The 18,581-nt window shown below is 44.3% G+C and overlaps 2 protein-coding genes across 2 annotated transcripts; one reads left to right on the top strand and one right to left on the bottom strand.

Moving 5' to 3' along the window:
• Positions 1 to 1,720: 1,720 nt before the first annotated feature.
• Positions 1,721 to 10,525, bottom strand: LOC147062424 (uncharacterized). The gene is made up of 7 exons (XM_085906717.1): positions 10,387 to 10,525; positions 7,006 to 7,238; positions 6,061 to 6,118; positions 5,502 to 5,580; positions 4,423 to 4,871; positions 3,449 to 3,586; positions 1,721 to 2,463 (listed from the first exon to the last, which is right to left on the bottom strand). The coding sequence occupies exons 2-7, from the start codon at positions 7,137 to 7,139 to the stop codon at positions 1,924 to 1,926; spliced, it is 1,398 nt and encodes a 465-aa protein (XP_085762843.1). The 5' UTR covers positions 7,140 to 7,238; positions 10,387 to 10,525; the 3' UTR covers positions 1,721 to 1,923.
• Positions 10,526 to 12,156: 1,631 nt separating this feature from the next.
• Positions 12,157 to 18,063, top strand: LOC147062423 (YTH domain-containing family protein 1-like). Its single transcript, XM_085923160.1, has 5 exons — positions 12,157 to 12,724; positions 13,000 to 13,027; positions 13,508 to 13,602; positions 13,739 to 15,376; positions 16,741 to 18,063. Exons 1-5 carry the CDS (start codon positions 12,695 to 12,697, stop codon positions 16,753 to 16,755), a joined length of 1,806 nt encoding a protein of 601 aa, XP_085779286.1. The 5' UTR covers positions 12,157 to 12,694; the 3' UTR covers positions 16,756 to 18,063.
• Positions 18,064 to 18,581: the final 518 nt, after the last annotated feature.

Below are 18,581 nucleotides of genomic sequence, written 5' to 3'. Positions count from 1 at the left end.
TCATAGAAAAAGATAGATTTCTTGACACTGAGGATATATTTATTATTCTTTCTCTTTTGTAATATACATACACATTGCATCAACATACAGTATAACCACACGCTTTGCTGGGAATATTTGGTCAAATGGAATCATAGTCCAGGATGTCTTCTCATGTATATTCCTCTCCTTATTTCTGTAACATTTGAACACAGATAGAAGAGCGAGTGTTTGTCAATGAAGGAGTGACCAGATGCGACTTATACACACCAGCACGACGGCAGCTTTGGCAAAAAAAAAAAACCAAGCCAACGTTATATGAACACAAGGTAGCGACGGAATGATGTCGATGAGGTGAGTGAGTCGAGCCAGCGCACCGTGTTCACCTTTTAAAGACTCGAGCGGTTTAGTCCTCTTTGCGTTGCAGAAGGACTCGAAACTGGCCTTTTGCTCTACAAAGAAATAAAGCAACACACTGGCAAAATAAACTGCCAACAACAACAGAAAATAAAAAACATTAATAGAGGTACAACTCGACAGTGTTTGATTTTTTTTTTTTTCCCCCACCCTGCATTTTTTTTTTTTTTTTTAGCATGCAACTCGTAGCAGGCAAAGTGCAGGACAGGCTCAACAAAGTAAAACAGCTCATTTACAGACAGCAGTGGAGAGAGAGAGACAGTGTTCAGTCCATGTTACGCCGGACACGATGCAGAGAAGTCGGGTCCGAGATGAAAATGCTTGTTGCCAGTGTTAAGGAGGAATGCAAAAAAAGTGTGCCATTAGTTCTTTCTTGAAGGGCGATTTAACCCAAGATGTCAAAACTTTGTTAGATTTTTAATTTGCATATCTTTTTATCAGCTGCTGTTTAGAGCAAAGGATTTGTTCTAAAAAAACAAAAACAAAAAAGGTTTAAACATGATTTGCAAGTGCTTGTTCTTTTGCTTGATTTGTACAGTAAATGATTAAAACAGTAGCTGATAAAGAAGAAATGCACATGGAGAACCTGACAGAATGTTTTGACAGCTTGGGTTTGGTTCCCCAGGAAGTTAGAATACTCTCATAATTGTTTCTCTTGGTCCCTGAGCTTTCCAGTATTTTGACAAGTAATTCACTCCTTTGAATAATTGAAGCCGCATCCTGAATCCCATCATGACCAACTTCAGGAGAAGGCCCACTCAAAAGTGCTACCAAATATTTCTCAAGGCTGTGCTTTTTTTTTTTTTTTTTTAATTATTATTATTTCTCCGCCCCATCAAGGACTATTACCCGCTAGAAATGAGGAAGAATTTCATTTTCTCTCTTCCATGTGCTTTACACACTTGTCGTCTACGGATGAACTAGTGCTACTGGTACCTACTGATTGCTCTGCAATGCTTTTGTGCTCACAACCTTTGGATTCCTTCGAACCTTTCCAGATTGGACTAAGCCATAACATATAAACCTTGGTATTTAAGGCCGCTGGAGCCCAGGAAAGGCATGACGTAATGTAAACAGCGTGTGTTTGTCGTGTTGTGTTTGTGTGTGCGTCAGGGAGAGGGCACAGGGTACGAGAGGAACTCAGCCGTCAATACTTGTGGTGTAGGCCAGCGATTCCCAACCTCTATGTCACGACACGAGTGATACAATTGCACTTTATCGCTCTGAAAAAAAATAATTTACTGCAAATAATGTCTTTTGAAAGTTTATTCTCTCAATTTTTTTTTTTTATCAAAAAATATATGAATGAGTGGGAGGCATGTGGTTAAAAAAATGAAAATAAGGAAAAAAGGAGCGCAAATAAATAGGGGGTTTCACAACTCAAGGAGGTGAGGAAAATCTAAATCTGTATCGTCTATCGAAATAAAACCCCTAATGTCAAAGATGCCTTGGATGAATAAAGGTTGGGAAAGACCGGCGGTGGCGGCCCCTTGACGGAAAGGGGCCTCCGCGACAGCCCGCTCCTCCTCAGAGCCCCGTGACGTACATCTCCATGCCGTCGTTGAAGGTGAAGATGGTGGTGGTGCTGGAGGTGGTGGAGCCCTGCTTGACGTCACCAATGCTCTCGTACAGGCTCTCCCCAGGTAGCAGCAGGGCTTTGGCGGGCAGGTGCTGTAATTTGGGGTTGTGCTGGGTGGGCGGCGGAGGAGGCGGTTGCTGCTGCTGCAAAGGCTGCTGCGCCTTCTTCCTCCTGGGCCGCAACGTGGCGCACGTGTTGGGCGCTCGCTCTCGCCTCCAACCGACTCCGCCTTCCAGGTTCTCGTAGGCCGGCTCGCACTCCTCCGTCCCGAAGGACTCGTAGCAGTGGTCGTCCAGGGAGCCCGTGGGCACTTTGCCCTCCTGCGGGGCCCACGTCTGGGGCTTGACCACTACGCTAAAGCCCCCGTCGCGTTCCCGGTCCCGATCGGGGCGACCCAAGGTCCTGAAGCCGGGATTGGACGGCGGCGATCCGGGTACGGCTCGTTTCTTCTTGGCCGGCTTACACACCTTGGAATACATCTCAGCCACCTGAAATTTGGAGATGATACACTTTTGGGGAATTTCAATTTTGGGTTCAGACGATCACACACCTGCGCTCCAACTCAAATAAATGCCCGTGTCTAAACACCTTCTTACTCTAATTACAATCTGAAGTAAGTTTAATGTTAATTCATAATTAAACATAACTAAATAAACAGCTAACCAGTGGTTACTTGACTATTTAGATTAAAAAAAAAAGTAAAAAAAAAAGCGATATTAAAACAGAAACAAGTACATGTTAGGGCAAGTATAATTTTTGCCATTCTCATGTTTTTCTGTAGAATTTGTGTTTTTTATGTGTGGATGGCTTTAAAGGAGTGGCCTAGCCTTTCTTGCTGTTTGTTCAATAAAGCGATTGAAAGTCCATCAATGGTTAGGTCTATTTTTGAAGCCTTGGTGGTGCGTGCGACCGCAGTAACATTCATCTGTGTGAAACAATTATCCCTGTAAATTGATTCAGAGATTTTGTTTCAGTCTATTTTGTAAGTCATTTATTTAAGTCATTAGAATAATCCAATCACTTTTTGGTTCTTTTATCACAAACAGGGTATTATAATACCCTGTTTGTGATAAAAGAACCAAAAAGTGATTGGAAAAAAAGGAAACAGAATGAACTTAGTACAACCATTAGAATAATCATCGCAGCCCTAATTGAGTTTTTAAAAAAAATCACATTAATGAGCCTGACATAAACACTTTTTACAGATTGTCAGCTTACTTCCGTTTTTTTGCTTGTTTTGAATTAAAGTGTCGAGATGTGACTCAGGGCAGATCTATTCACCCTGAAAAATACTAACTATTTGCCCTACCACTGTAACAATTATTTTATAATTTATTTTAGTCAATGTTTTGTATTTTTCCAAAACAATGATATTATTTCATGTGGATTATTGGATTGCTTTTAGTATGTTTAGCATATTATAGTTGATGAATGCACTTTTTTTCGAGATGGTTCAATGAAGCCGATACTCACCACTGCAGCAGATGGTTGGATGTTCTCCATGGTGTGCGCCCCCAGCGGTACCAGGGCCTTATTGTGGAGCATGAGGACATCTTCGTCCTCTGGAGGCTTCCAAATGTACTGCTCCCCATTTCCCATAAACATCACTTCCTGTCAGCAGAGCAATCAGTTACATACGAGTGACAACTTGGGGCTCGCGTCACACAAAAACGAAGGATCCCGAAGTGCGCAACCCTACACACAAGGGGGTAAATTGTTTAAACTGTGGCCCCAAGAAATAACGTGCATAAAAATTCTCCTCCTTGCAAAATGGACCATATAAGTCGCTTTTAGGTCTTTTGGGGTTATTTGTAGTGTGGATGACTCACTTTCAGCATCTTGCATCATCCGCAAGAAACGCGTTGCTGAGTGGCTCAGCAACAGACGGTGCACGTGTAATCCTGTCAAGCTAATTTGGGGTTGTGACATATAGTTTGAACTCTGTGACCTCACACGGGCAAAAAAAATGTCTCCCACTGTGACTTGGAGGGGAGCGGATGGCGTGTTATTGTGATACAAAGGATTCGATCTGCGTGCGCATCTGCTGCGGTCGTGACTCGACGATTCACATGTGGTCGCGAGTGTACATGCATTCATCATGGGCATGAATCTCATTTGACAGATTTTAATAGTTCTTTTGACTACAATAGAAAGATTATAAAACCCAAGACTAATCATGCAAACGCCACAGAGGGTCTGAGCAGAGATTTGAACCCAGAACCCACTATAAAATGCCACTGAATTAATTTTCCACTATTGTGGTGGAAAGGGTGGATGTAACTGACACGCCCCTAAAATGTTTATAAATGCTTTATATTAATAGTTTGAACCATGAATATAGCACAGTACAATCCCAGAGCAGTTTGATATGTAGTTAGAAACTCATTTTACAACTTTACTCTTAAGATTTTCTCTGACAAAATGGCACATCAACATAAGGCACCAACCTTGGGGAATGACGGCACATTAAAGGCATCCATGTTCCTGCGGGGCAACTTTGTGCTGTGAGGATGTGGCGGCGCAGGGGCAGGGTGAGAAGGCGGTGGCACCGGCGGGTCCCCCGTGTCTGTCCCGCTGTCCCTCTTCTGGGGCGCCTTGTCCGCTCTCCTCAGCTTCCTGACGCAGGCGTACTCCGCCGTCTCTTGGGGGTGAGGCGCGGACACCACCTGGGCTTCAGGTTCAGGCAGGCCCCCTTCCACGTCCCCGTCTGGGTCGGGTGGCGCCGGGGTGTTGGCAGGGACGGCCGGAGGGGCCGGAGTGTCCGTCTGACCGGCCCTGCCTACCATGGCATAGAGCGCGTCGTCAGTTCGCGTGGCGGAGGAGCTTCGGCCCACTTCAGAGTAAGTGTGCTCTCCGTCCTCTCCAGTCCCGGAGGGAATCTGGGGAAGCTGCCTGCCTTGAGAGCGAAGGATTACAGTTAGACCAGCGGAAAGGTCTCTCTACTGGTTTTGGATGCCTCCGCAGAACTCGTGTTGGTACCAGTCACCATAAAGCAGGGGTGGCCAAACTACAGCTTGTAAAGTAATTAGATTACTCATCAAAGTAACCTCTTTAAAATATCCTTTAATCACGCTACTGATTGTTTGATTTTAAAAGTAACTCAATTGGATTACAAGGTAGTTTTAACAAGGGTCACTGGATAAATATTTTTGAACCCTGAGCAGTTGTCGTGTTCCTCAATAAAACTTAGGAACATAAATCGTAGCTAAGCGTGCTAACTTAGCACATATCAGGTAGGTATGACACAGATTTAACCTGGCCACATTAACAGTAGTACACAAACAAAATTGTGGCAGGAACTTAGTTTTCTCTGAGCTGCACAAAGTCAGATTTTCTTAGGACTATTATTTCAATTGGTTTGCTTCAAATTTTCTCAAAATGTATTCTTGGAAACCACCTCCACCCTTGCTTCAACAAGGAATAACGCGCCCCCAAATCTTTGGATGGTATTTAAAAATCTGTCACTCAATGACCGCACAACTCAAAGGAGAGGAAAAAAAATTCAGCGAGTGAAAGACTTACTTACTTTTGCCATTGCAGTTCATCTTGTTCATCTCGGTGTCTGATTTACTGATGGACCGTAGCTTGGACTGCCTGAGTATACCCTGATGACACGCACGCACGCACACACACACAAGGGCCTGTTAAAGACTACAGTAATCAAGATGAATGACGTGAATGATATGTTTCTCTGGGGAATAGACCTTTTCATAATGTTTGTAAACACTAGAAGCCAGGCTATGTACTTCTTGGTGATTGACTACCGCTGACTTAAACTGAAAACGATGACACCAACTTGTTGTGTTTGGAGTTCCGCCAGATGTACCCCAAAAGGTTCAAGCATTATTTTTTTTCAATAACTTAAAAAATAATAATTGTACCGTATTTTCCGGACTATCTGACATGATGCATTAATGGTGCGCCTTATAGTCCGGTGCGCCTTATATAAGGACAAAGTTTTAAAATGGGCCCTTCATTGAAGGTGCGCCTTATATTCTGCTGCACCTTATAGTCCGGAAAATACGGTACTGTACATCATGCTGAAAAGGTCTATAGAATTGCTTCATCCAAACCAGGATGCCTACCATGTCCATGAGACGGTGTTTCCCACCTTCACTGGTGACATTGTGTGTCTTTCCCTTCCTGTGGTGAATACAAGTCACACGTGTTTACAGACTGTATAATGTGAGTCATAATTGTATGACAAATATTTGTGTTTATCTATATTGCGGGTGGTTGCGTTTAGCATCAAAAAGTGTCAAGAAATGATGACGTAACAAGAAGTGAAGGTCAATGCTTCATGTGTACGGGCAAACGTTCTTCTAAGTGTATGTGTAGTGATTATGAGCATACATCAGAGTACACAATAGCCAAACATATCAGCAGAGGTGGGGGACTTGAATCATATGACTTAACTGGTGTGTGTCATTTACAAAAAATAAAATCATGTTTTTGTCATAACAGTCAGTACAACCTGTCCCTTTAACGGTTCTTTTGTTGATAAGCTCTTGGAGGGAGTGAAGAATCAGACCAGGAATGAGTTCAGTTTTTCATAAAGAAGATTAGCAATTCATAGACAGGAGGATTTACAGTGAGCTTGACAAGAGTCTTCCTCTTGGATCTGTCGCTTTTTATGTGTCTCTACTCACAAAGTGTAGAGAATTTAAATCTGTTTTCTTGAGCGCATTGGTCCTGACCTTTGGTCATTTTAAATGGAGCAATGATAAACATCATCAATGTTTTGCCTCACGTTTTCTTGAAAAAGTATCCGCCTGGTCAAATCCCCAAGTCAAATGTGAAGCAGCCAGATGGCCCACATCTTCTAGCATGAATAACATAACAATAACAATAAGCACAGGAGCTAGTTCGTTACACATATGAATGTCAATCAATATGGTGATGACAATGTGTGATGGAGTGGTGCCTCAGCTCCCGCTATTGACTAGCCGCCACTGCCTCCAAAATGTTCTGACTTAAACGTGACAGTCCTCCACCTCTTGTCTGCCGTGTAGCGTTCCACATAATCGTACCTCTGGCAGCCCACGCAGAGTACCACGATGAGGATGGTGACTACGAAGGCTGAGGCGGCAGCGATGGCACCCAGCAGTAGGACCTTGCCATAGGGAGGAGCCGTGAAGTTCAGCCCGTCCTGCATGGAGGCCATGTGGGAGCGCTGGCGCTCACTTGTTCTCACACGCGCTCACACTCACACTCTCGGCCTCACGCTCATGCACACAGGCAAGGGCCACGCTCTCTCGGGGATCTGCGATCACAAGGTACAGTGTGCTGCTTCAGATAACACACAATCAATCTCTGTTTATCACTGTGCTCTGTTCCAAAATCAGCCTGTGAAAATCTGCCATGTACTGACCATGTTTCTTCTTGCAATTAAGTCAAAATGCTGCTCGTCGTCATGTGAGCGGAATTCACTGCCACCATACACGTTTGTATCAAATCATTGTTCAAGCACAAAAAAAAAATCGCTCGCACATCAAGACACCACAGTATAAATTTATATTCCTATAGATGGACATGCATGCAAGAAAAAAAATGCGCCGTGCACTTGTTGATTGGAAAGTCACAACAAGGCTTCTGGTCACCTAAGGAACAATCACAGCAGCCCGGCTGTCTTTATCTCTTTTGTGAAGTGACTAAAAGGCCCGGCAGAGTTGAGGGTAATGTGTGAGAAGAAAGGGGAAGGTGTGGGTGGAGATAAAAGTAGGAGAGCCGCGGGGGGGGGCACTGGAGACGATTACAATAGGCGTGGGAGTCGTCAGGTGTTTGAAGACGCTCCAACGCGAAGGACAACAAGAGCACCTTTCTTCCCTGGCCACGTTCGCCGCTCCCCGCCCATCTATGACGCCTCCCAGCACTCCCACCCCTCCTGCACCTGCCTGCGGTGCTGAGCCAGAGTGACGCCTCAGCACTGCAGTCTAATCTCAGGGCCGGGAGCCAATCAATTGGATGAGAGTGAGGAAAAAATGCCGGGCTGCCTCCTCGAGACTACAGCGTCATTCATGTGCAACATCAGACATTCAACCGCCTCCAAATGTCACAACAGCGAGGCTCAAGTGTTACACACATGCAACGATTTCTCGACAGCTAGTCGAATTATTAAACTGTTATTTTAATCACCCATTAATCATTTAGAGATATTGTTGAAGTTAAAATATTGTTGCAACTATTGTTAGAAACAATTATTCCATCAATTATTTCCTCAATTAATCTGATTTAAAGTAGACATTTAATGTCAGTTACAGGTCATATACACACTACAGCTGCAAATAATGATTATTTCTCGTATCGATTATATCAAGATTTTCCCAATTAATTGATTATAATTCAGTCACTGGTTTGTCGAAAAAAATGCTCCATTTTTAGCTTGAGCCCCCCCCCCCAAAAAAAAGCAGACCTCTGATTCCTGGATGGATGGATGGACGGACGCGCGGACGGATGCCAACTTAGGGGATAACTTTGAAGTTGACCGAATATTTTGATGACTTGGTAGGCTTTTATTTTTAAGTTGCCCCGTGATGTGTGGCTTCTAGTTTGGCTTGTGTTTTGACATTTAGGCTTGCCTTATCACAGTTTACTGCCCTCATATACTGCAATTGCTACAAACATCTACACAAATTAACAAATCATATTAAATCTTACTCAATTTCGGAAGCAAGGCGCAATTTAATTACGCTGTTATTGTATGATACGGCAGTTTGCAGCATCGAAACGTAAATACTGACGTCTCACAATGCACGAGACGTTTTAAACTTATACAGAAAGAAATGTGGGTTGTATTTATTTATTTATTTATTTATTTATTTATTTATTTATTTCCTACCACCGAAATTTCCTGGCAACAGTCGAATAAGTGGTGTTAAAACTTAAAATATACCTCGTGTGATATTGATCAATTTCTTTTTAACCATCAAATAATACCAAATAAATAACAATAACCATTTTCTAACCTAAACACTAATCAGGGGAAAACGATTTTGCTAATTTCTTTTTTGTCTGATTGACAGAATAAATATCAGAAGAATCAACTATTGATTATTGCATAACGCCAGTTGTAATGTGTTCAGGTCAGATCACCTGTTGAACTGGTTAATGAAATGCAGTCATGCATGTAGCCCGATTTTATTGACAATTCGCCTCTTTTCCGATCCCAAGCACATGCATGAGAGCCGCCACAAAGTCAACAGAGAATTAAGGTGTAGTCTAATCCTTACAAAAATAGAATGGGAGTGGAGGGGGGGGGGGGGCATTCAGCCCACCAATACTGGAGGTTTTTTATTTTTTTTGGACGTTTCTAGGAACATGTGCCGCATCTATATGCGTGTCCATTATTAATAACACGGGCTGCCTGTAGCCAGCGGCCTGCCAATCTGCTCAGGTTTTGATCAACCACCTGGGAGTTCACACATGGCGGAGCGAAAACCTCAGCGTCTGCGTGACACAAATAACTGAGCGCGCGCGTGCGTGCGTGCGTGTGTTGGGGGATTCTATTGTGTGAGGATGTAAATTAGGTCAAATGTTGGCTTGCAAAAACGATTAACCGTGCGCCCCATGAGGAAGAACCCTGAAGTGGATGGAAGAAGGGGAAGCTCATCTTTCCCTTTATGCTGTCGCGCCAAACCGTTAAACATATATTATGTTTTTTTTTTAATCTAGTCATTGAAGCTTTCAAAAGTCCCAGGCCCTCACGTTCTTCCCTTCCTCCTCATCCCTTTTTCTCGTGTGCTTGCGCTCGACTGGATGCGCTTTGTGATAGCAGCCACAGCGGGCATCCGTCATTGGTTGCCTCTTGGCTCCTAATGCGAAAAGAAGCGAGCGGGTGACAACAGGTTACAAAAGCAGCCAGAAAGCCGAATGGCAACGGAATGATGCATGTCCTCACGTCCCCGCTTTAAGCTCACATCAAAGGGAGAGGATGTCCCTGAGGTCAGCAGTACAACTCAAAGACCCCCCCGCCACCTCCCCCAACCCACCCAGCAGCTTCCCCTGAGGCGGATCGGATGGGTTTGCAAACAGGAACCTTAATTATCCCTCTGCGCATGGAAATGTGACATCGGAGGTATCGGCGTTAACCCCCTTTTGGGGTGGTGGGGGTAGCTAATGCAGCACAGGGGACGGAGGGAGGGAGGGGGGGTGTTCTGCACACGTGTCCGCGCCTTAAACGCGTGACCAGCGTGGACGTGGGGAGACTTGAGCACAAAAGAAAACGCGAAACATGGAACAACACGTTCGCATTAATAATGCATGCGTTATGTAGTCCGATGTTAAGCACACATGACGCCCCCCCCCCCACACCCACCCCACTTCACACACATACACGCGTACATACACGCACGCACACACGCACGCGCGCACACACCCTTCAGGCATTGCGCTAAACCATCGCGTCTACTCACTCAGCTCCGAGGTTCGGAAAAGCGCACCATGAGCCCGTCCTTTGGGTTCAGCTCGTCGGACCAGCAACCGCCCTCCAGCCAGCATAATCGATCAAGGTGCATGCGACGCAACGAGCATCCCTCCGTCCCTCCGTGGCAGTTGGCTCTTCACGCAGCACCAATGCACCGCATTGCATTTGGCATCCTTTTTTTTGTGTGTGTGTTGCCCGCTGACCCCTGGTAACAGCGGGCTCTTGCTTCACAGCCAGTTGGTATTGGGGTAGGTAAAGAGTGGGTGGGGGTCGCCTGGGCAGAGCTACAGAATCTCCACGCGCATTCGCCTCCGACGTCCCTCAAGCCCCCGCCATCATCACCACTCGCGTCGCGTCCTCTGGGCTACCGAGCTTCCATGTGACACAAGCAGGCACAGTTTGCAGGAGACTCCCGGATCGTGTGTGTCGTTCCCTTCTGACGCCATCTAGCGACAGAGGGGGGATTGCGCCTCTGATGATGCCTCTCTTGTTAACGCTGTGTGTGAAACCTACTCGGTATTAAACTATGTAGTTTAATATTGAACATGCTATTAAATGAGCTCATGAAAATACACTCCTGGAAAAAGATGATAAATCTCAAATTTCAGTAGATATGTTTGAGTATCATGCACATGATTTTGTTGCTCCTGACGCGCCATGACTCCCCAGATCCAAAGACAGCTACAATTGTTACGACAATATAAACTAATCGCTTCAGCGGTTAATTATTTATGCCATTAAATTATTTATCAAATGCTTCATGAAAATTGGTGTATTTTATGTCATTACAAAAATAAAACAAATGTATTTCTATACGTCACATATTAAAATAATAAATTGCACATTTGTAAGACAAAAAATGTAATCCCCCAAAATATGTTTTTGATTCAAAGAAGTTGTGTTTAGAAATAAAAGTTATATATTTTTTTACTATAGTAGTCTTATTACGATAAAAAATGGTATACTGTATATAGTACATACTGCAAAAACCTTGTTTCGTTTTGTAGTATTCACACGTTTTCCCTCCACCCAAAAATCCTGCTGTTGTTGCCACCTAGTGGTGTCTTCTGACAATTGCAGAGAAGGCAACCAACCTATCAGAGGGAGGACGACGCTGTTGCTGCCTCCAACCTTTCCAAACGGGTAACAAAAACCCCATCTTTCAAAAAGTGCTTCATCTTGCTTTTGAAACCCCGTTGCCAGCCCACCACGACAATGTAATACAACCCTCGGCAAAGGATGCTATTTTTGAGGAAAAATGGTGAATATTTTCAAGATACTATATGAAATTCAAATATTTTTTAGATCTAAGTCGTAATATTCTTCTGAGAGTCAAATTTGACAAACATATACTCCTGAACTAGACTTATCAAATGTGTTCTCGTTGATTAAACTTTTAAAACAAAGAGTAAATTCAAATTGCAGTAAAAAGTAGTAGTTTGGAGTTGATTCTTTTATGTACCGTTAGAGGGAGCCCGTGTACCACTTGTAGTGCTACTATCACAATCTTACACTACGCCTGAAAATATTCTTAGTATTAACATTTGCAAATCTAACAGAAATTCACAAAAACAACAAACAAACAAACAAACAAACAAACAAACAAACAAACAAACAAACAAACACTAAAAGCTTTGACTCTATAAGATAAATGCCTTCCTTCACTGAGAAGTCAAGAGGAAAGGCAGGAGGGCAAAGACACCTGGGAAAATGCATGTGAACAGTGATCCAGTGACATGATATTAAAGTTTTGGTTACTTTCGGTCATAGTAATAGGAAAACAGGTTTTGTAGTCAGTAACGGTAGTAACAAATGTACTACACCGCTCGGTTACGGGAGAAGCGTCGTTTACGTAAGCTGCGTCACTTCCGGCTAGCAGACCCGGTGGAAGGAAGCTCGCCGTTCAGCTAAGTTAGCACTAGCAGGGCCACCGCCGAGGCAGCTCGCCTCTACTCTTAATGTGACGGCGGCTACGGTTGGCTAAAAAAATATTTAAATTGATGCTTGCTGTTGACAGGACTTCTTATTTTGGACTGTCAGCAGCGAAAGACGACGACGACGACAAAAAAGCGAGGCCGCTTCTCCGCGCTTGCTGCTGCTGCTGTTGCTGCCGCCGCTGGGGCTGCTGCCGCTGCTGCTACAAGCACCACAAGTACTACAAGTCGAACAGGGACGCCGGCTAACTACTGCTGTAGCAAATTGACATCCGAGCATCACCACCAAAAAGGCTACTCACTCACTGCACGAATTGTCCGGGGAGGGAGGGGGTTCCAAACACAACAACAGCTGGACGATCCATGATGTCCGCCGCCAGCATTGACCCGCAGGTTAGCAGCAAGAATATGTTCAAGCATGCATGTGGCAGATGTACACAACTCCTACTGAGAGGCCAGTTAACTAAGGCTAGATAACTGTTTGTAATCAAGGCTTGCCTGGACAACAGTTCCCAGTAGCTTTCTGACAATGTTGGAATCATGGATGGTTGTTGTTGTTATTATTATTGTTTCAGAAGCCCAGGTACGATCCTGTCAGGTTTGCACGATCACGTGATGCTTCATTCACCCTTTTCTCTTTCTCCCTCACATGCATTCATTCTACTAAGATCTCAAAAGGACAAGATGCCAGTAAAGGTAAGAAATGATGCATTTTGGCATCAAGCTGAAAATGTCACGGTTACTTCACATCACATCATGAATTACATCACAATTGAGCAAACTTGAGTCATCAAGTGCTTGACTGCTCGGTGCCTACCTGAAGAAGAACCCGCCTAACCAACAAGTTTATGCAAGGAGATCCTAAGCGTGGCTTAGCTTTGTTGTGTGTTTTTGCATGTACTTTTTAACAAATCCAACAAAAGCTATTTAATAAGAAGAACGTTTAGGAGATGCTGTAAATTGAGAGTTGACTAGGTTGCCAAGCAGTGCGTGGTGCTTCAAGTACAAAAAAAAAATCTCTCACGGGTGATGATTCTTCCTGATATCGGCACACGGACGAGTATGGTCTTATGGGAAAAAAATTCCCTCAGTACTGAATTTGTTGTCCTCTGTGAGCAGTAATATCCGCTGTGCTCTGCCGTGCATGTTTTTGACAGAATTGGTATCTTATTGCAGGCTTTCCCGTGTCAGTGCAGAACGGCTCTCTGCACCAGAAGGACACGGTCCACGATAATGACTTTGAGCCCTATCTCACTGGCCAGTCCAACCAGGTGGGTGGCTTGCATTGTAAGACCACTGATATTTATTTTTGATGAAGTGTGCACAAACTTCGGTCCAAACTGCTGAACCGAGCCAAGTTTCCTCCATCTTGTTGTTTATGACTTGTGATTTTGTTCCTGTTTGCAGAATAACAGCTATCAGTCCATGACCGACCCTTACCTGTCCAGCTACTACGCCCCCTCCATCGGGTTCCCCTACCCCCTCAGTGAGGCTCCATGGTCCACAGGTGGTGACCCACCTATCCCCTACCTGACGCCTTATGCGCCCCTCAGCAACGGGGACCACCATTTCATGCACGACACGGTATTTGGCCAGCCAGGGGGGCTCAGCAGCAGCATTTATCCGCACAGGTTTAACTTTTTCCCAGAGAACCCGGCCTTCTCCGCCTGGGGCACCAGCGGTTCTCAGGGCCAGCAGACCCAGAGCTCAGCGTACGGGGGAAGTTACAGCTACCCACCCAGCTCCTTGGGAGGCACTTTAGTCCCAGATGGCCAGACGGGGTTCCATAGCGACACCCTCAGTAAGGCCCCGGGTATGAACAACCTGGAGCAGGGTATGCTGAGCCTTAAAATTGGCGGGGATGTGACGGCCGGGGGCTCGGGCGTGAAGACGGCCGGCTCTGTGATCGGCGGTGGCGGTGTTGCCGTCGCCGCGGGCAACGGGGGCACAGTGGGCATGCCGCCCCCAAAACCCACGTCGTGGGCTGCCATCGCGAGTAAACCCGCCAAATTGCAGCAACAAAAGACAAAAAACAAACTCGGCGCGCCCATCGGTGGCGGCCCGCTCCCCCCGGCGCCGGTCAAACACAACATGGTGGACATTGACACGTGGGATAATAAAGTTTCCATCACAAAGATGGCCGGTCCTTTGCAGCACCACCACCACCACCATCACCACCAACAGCAGCACCAGCCGCAGCCGCTTCATTCTCACCCCGGCAGCCTCCTACCCCCCCTGCAGCAGTCGCTCCAGTCGGCCCAGTCTCTGGTCCAGCAGATGACCATGCCGGGTCCCCCGCCTCCCCCGATGCAGTCCTACCAGAACCACAACTCGGCTCCGGCGCCACAGACCCGCTGGGTGGCCCCTCGCAATCGCAACTTGTGCTACGGCGGCGGGAGCTTGGACAGCAGCGGTTCGTCAAGCGGCGGGGTCGGTATTGGCTGCGGCGGCGTCTGCGGGGGACCCGAGCCGGGCTCCGAATCACACCCGGTGCTGGAGAAACTGCGGGCGGCCCACAGTTACAACCCAAAGGACTTTGAGTGGAACCTGAAAAATGGCCGCGTGTTCATCATCAAGAGCTACTCGGAAGACGACATCCATCGCTCTATCAAGTACTCCATTTGGTGCAGCACGGAGCACGGCAATAAACGCTTGGACTTGGCCTTCAGGACCATGAACTCCAAAGGTCCTGTGTATTTGTTGTTCAGCGTCAACGGCAGCGGCCACTTCTGCGGCGTGGCGGAAATGCGCTCGCCCGTGGACTACGGCACCAGCGCCGGCGTTTGGGCGCAGGACAAGTGGAAGGGCAAGTTTGACGTGAACTGGTTGTTTGTTAAAGACGTGCCCAATAGCCAGTTGCGCCACATCCGCCTGGAGAACAACGACAACAAGCCGGTCACCAACTCTCGCGACACTCAAGAGGTCCCTCTGGAGAAGGCCAAGCAGGTGCTCAAGATCATTGCCACCTACAAACACACCACCTCCATCTTTGATGACTTTTCCCACTATGAGAGGAAGCAGGAGGAGGAGGAAGTGGTGAAAAAGGTCAGTGTTGCGTCCGCTGCATCCCAATTCATCCATTTCAGTCCACCGTAAAATGTCAACAAAAGTCTTTGTAACCTGCTGAAGAAAAAAAATATTTGTCAAATTAACAACTTTTTTTTTTTTTTTTAAATAGTTTTTTTCTCAATGTTTATGTATCCTGGGCCTAATAAGCTAATAATAATAATTCCACATTTTTCTCTCTTTTTGTATACATTCTGGAAAAAACTCATATTTATTGACTACTGTTGCAAATCTTAATCTGAGTGCAAGTTGAACATTGCTATGAATCCATGTCATTTACACTTGCGAATGACAGATAGTTTGACATTTACGTTTGCATTTGGAAGTTTTGACAACCAACAACCAAAATATAATAGATATGTCTACTACTCACATATACATATTTATAGTAGTTGCAAAATAGTCAGCTTGGCATAAAAATCTGGAATTTTCTTTTCAGCAGAGACGAATTTCTCCAATCCAAATGCCTTTGTTGATAAACAACTAGCTCCAGGGCTTCATTTTGTTCTTTCATCCTTCTGTGGCTATTTGTGACTTTGGCAAATAAGGACTACTTTGTTTCAAGTTAAATCACGATATGTTTTTAGTTTTCCTAATGCATTTGTAAATACAAAGAAACGTTTGTAGATCATTTATTTTTTGTTACCCATAAATATTTGTCACAAGCGCCCATGTGCAAAACATGACGCCAAGATTTAGATCAGCAACCCTCGAAGTAAACTATAAAAGAGAGAGAAGAAAAGAGAATGCTACATGATATATTTTATATTCAAAACAAACGTTGCTTACATAGCCGATAGCTTGCAATCGTGTTTCGATGCAGGTGAGGACTGAGCGCTGAGATGCCAAATGCGGCGCTGTACGCTGAGGCTTGGGAGCAAAAATCACATTAATCTTGTAAAATAAATCTTTTACTTGGCTATTATTTTGAAAATATTTTATATTTTACTTTAAGATATTAAGTGAAATAGTCCTTGAGTCAATGCAAGAAATGCTTACTGAGACACATTTGGACAGATTTGAAAAAAATATTTTAGGGCCTCGGCATGCACAAAGTCTGAGATCTTTGAGTTCATGTCATGAAAAATGGGAACAAAAATCAATAGTCAATTCCTGCAATTTATGAGTATTTGACTTGTTGTTCTGCTTTTATGGAGGACTACAGAATCAGAACATTTTGTGTTGAAAGGCAAAACATTTTGGCAGTTTTGAGTCAAACAAGGATTCTAAACGCTCAAATAATTTATTTTTCAAATAACTGTTGTACTAGTAGTTGCAAACAATATTTGGTGTGTCGTGCCACTGTATAATAGCGACAAAGCCGCCTTTTGCTCTCCTTGCAGGATCGTCAGAAGTAAACAGCGCCCCCTGGTGGAACGCACCGTGGCAAGTCCTGCTGGGATGGACACTCAAATGAAATTCCCAATTAACAGAAAACAAACAAGGAGACACGTGATATATTTTCTATTTAATTTTGGCCCACTATGGCCGCCCTGCCCCCGTGTCCTAAACCCTGAGTATCATTTTTAGGAAGTGTGAAGCTTGAAGTTTCTTCAGTGTTCCATACTTTCTGTGTTTTTTTTTTTTTGGGGGGGGGGGTGCTTTTTGCTGCCAGAACTTGCATCATTTATGGAATAAGTAACACGTGCACGTCTGGTTTCTAAAATCTCATGACAACACGCTGCTGATATTCAGTGACTGTTCACTTTGTGGTTTGTGAGTTTGGACAAATGTGAAGTGCTTGTGTTGGTGAATCTCGCGAGTGAACAACACTTAAGTCTGCTCTGTGTGCGCGTGTGGTCACTTGTGTTTAGTAGTATGACAAAACATTTTTCTCACCTTTGCTTTAGGAACGTGCGCAGCGCAAATCTACAAAGTTAAAAGATATAGTGTGGAAAGATGCGGCGGCTAATAGGAAATGGAGCATCAAGGTGGAGAACGCATGTAAGTCTCCAGCGCAGAGCCTTAAAACGCTTCTTTTCAGCACAACCGAGCAGATTGGGGGTGATTTGATTTGTCAAGGCGATTCAGGGAGTTTGCGCATCTCAAGGTGGTCCCTCTCTTTCTTATTCAAAGGTGAACGTAACCGATCGATCGATCGATGTCCCGTTTTGGTAGTTTTCTTTTTGCGTCTCATCAAAATCTGGAGATGTAGCATGTAGTGCTTTTAAAACTGTCACTTGGTTTTCTTTCTCGTTCTTTATCGACTTACTAGTTATTAATACTGGCATCAGTTCCATTGCTGTGACCTTTCGCCTCACCATCCCCCGCCATCAGATAATATAAGCTTTAATGTACTGGCATTTCTAACTGCAAACGCCTCAAATGTTTAACTGTAGCATTATACTTAACTGATTTATCGTACGTGTATGGAAACCCAGAGGCTAGCTTATATGCTATATGTTTATTGTGATGTTATGTTTCTTTCTTTTGTCTTTTTTTTCCAAAATAACTTGCAGTGTTGTCTGTGTGTGTGAGCATGAGTGTGGAAGTAAAGAGAGGGAGAATGACTGTGGTGCGACCAGAGCTATATAACAGTATTGGATTATTGAAAAAGTATGCAAAAAAAGTTTAATGTCACCCCTGAATTAAATGTCATTATCAGAGGTCACTATCACATTCTTATATTTGATCATATTCATTATTAAAGATATACTTATCTGGCATGCCTTGTTTTTATTTGTAGAGCAACTGCAGTTATTATTTGGACAGTTTTTTTTTTAACCAGTAGTAATCCCATTGATATTCAGAAACTCGTGGTAAAGTCAAGACAGCAGTTGAATTATTCCGCAGAAAATGCACAACACATTAGGGATGAACGTAGCCAAGAAAAAGCAGAATTGATTCATTTTTAATATTGACTACCGTAACATGGACAAACATGACAGAAAATTACATCACATTTAAATAAAAGATATTTAATAATGCAAGTACAGGGAGGGAGGCAGTCAATTTGAAAAAAATATATATAAAATGATTCAATAAAAGACAAGGCAACCCTCAAATTTACAACTGTAAATGCGATTTATATCAGTTCAAATCCTAAACAGCATTTGAGCAGGCTCCTAGAAAATGTCCTCCATTTATGGAGGACGCCATATGTATCTGAATGTGCTGAATTTGTTGGTCCATCCTTCCGCATGCAGGGCTGCCCACTGATTCCTCTCTTGGCATTCACCGCGTG

This window comes from Syngnathus leptorhynchus, chromosome 1 (genome assembly GCF_054491065.1).
Source record: "Syngnathus leptorhynchus isolate UIUO chromosome 1, UIUO_Slep, whole genome shotgun sequence".
Lineage (NCBI taxonomy): Eukaryota > Metazoa > Chordata > Actinopteri > Syngnathiformes > Syngnathidae > Syngnathus > Syngnathus leptorhynchus.
The sequence above is the reverse complement of the archived record's forward strand: the minus strand, read 5'-3'. Positions and strand labels throughout refer to the sequence as shown.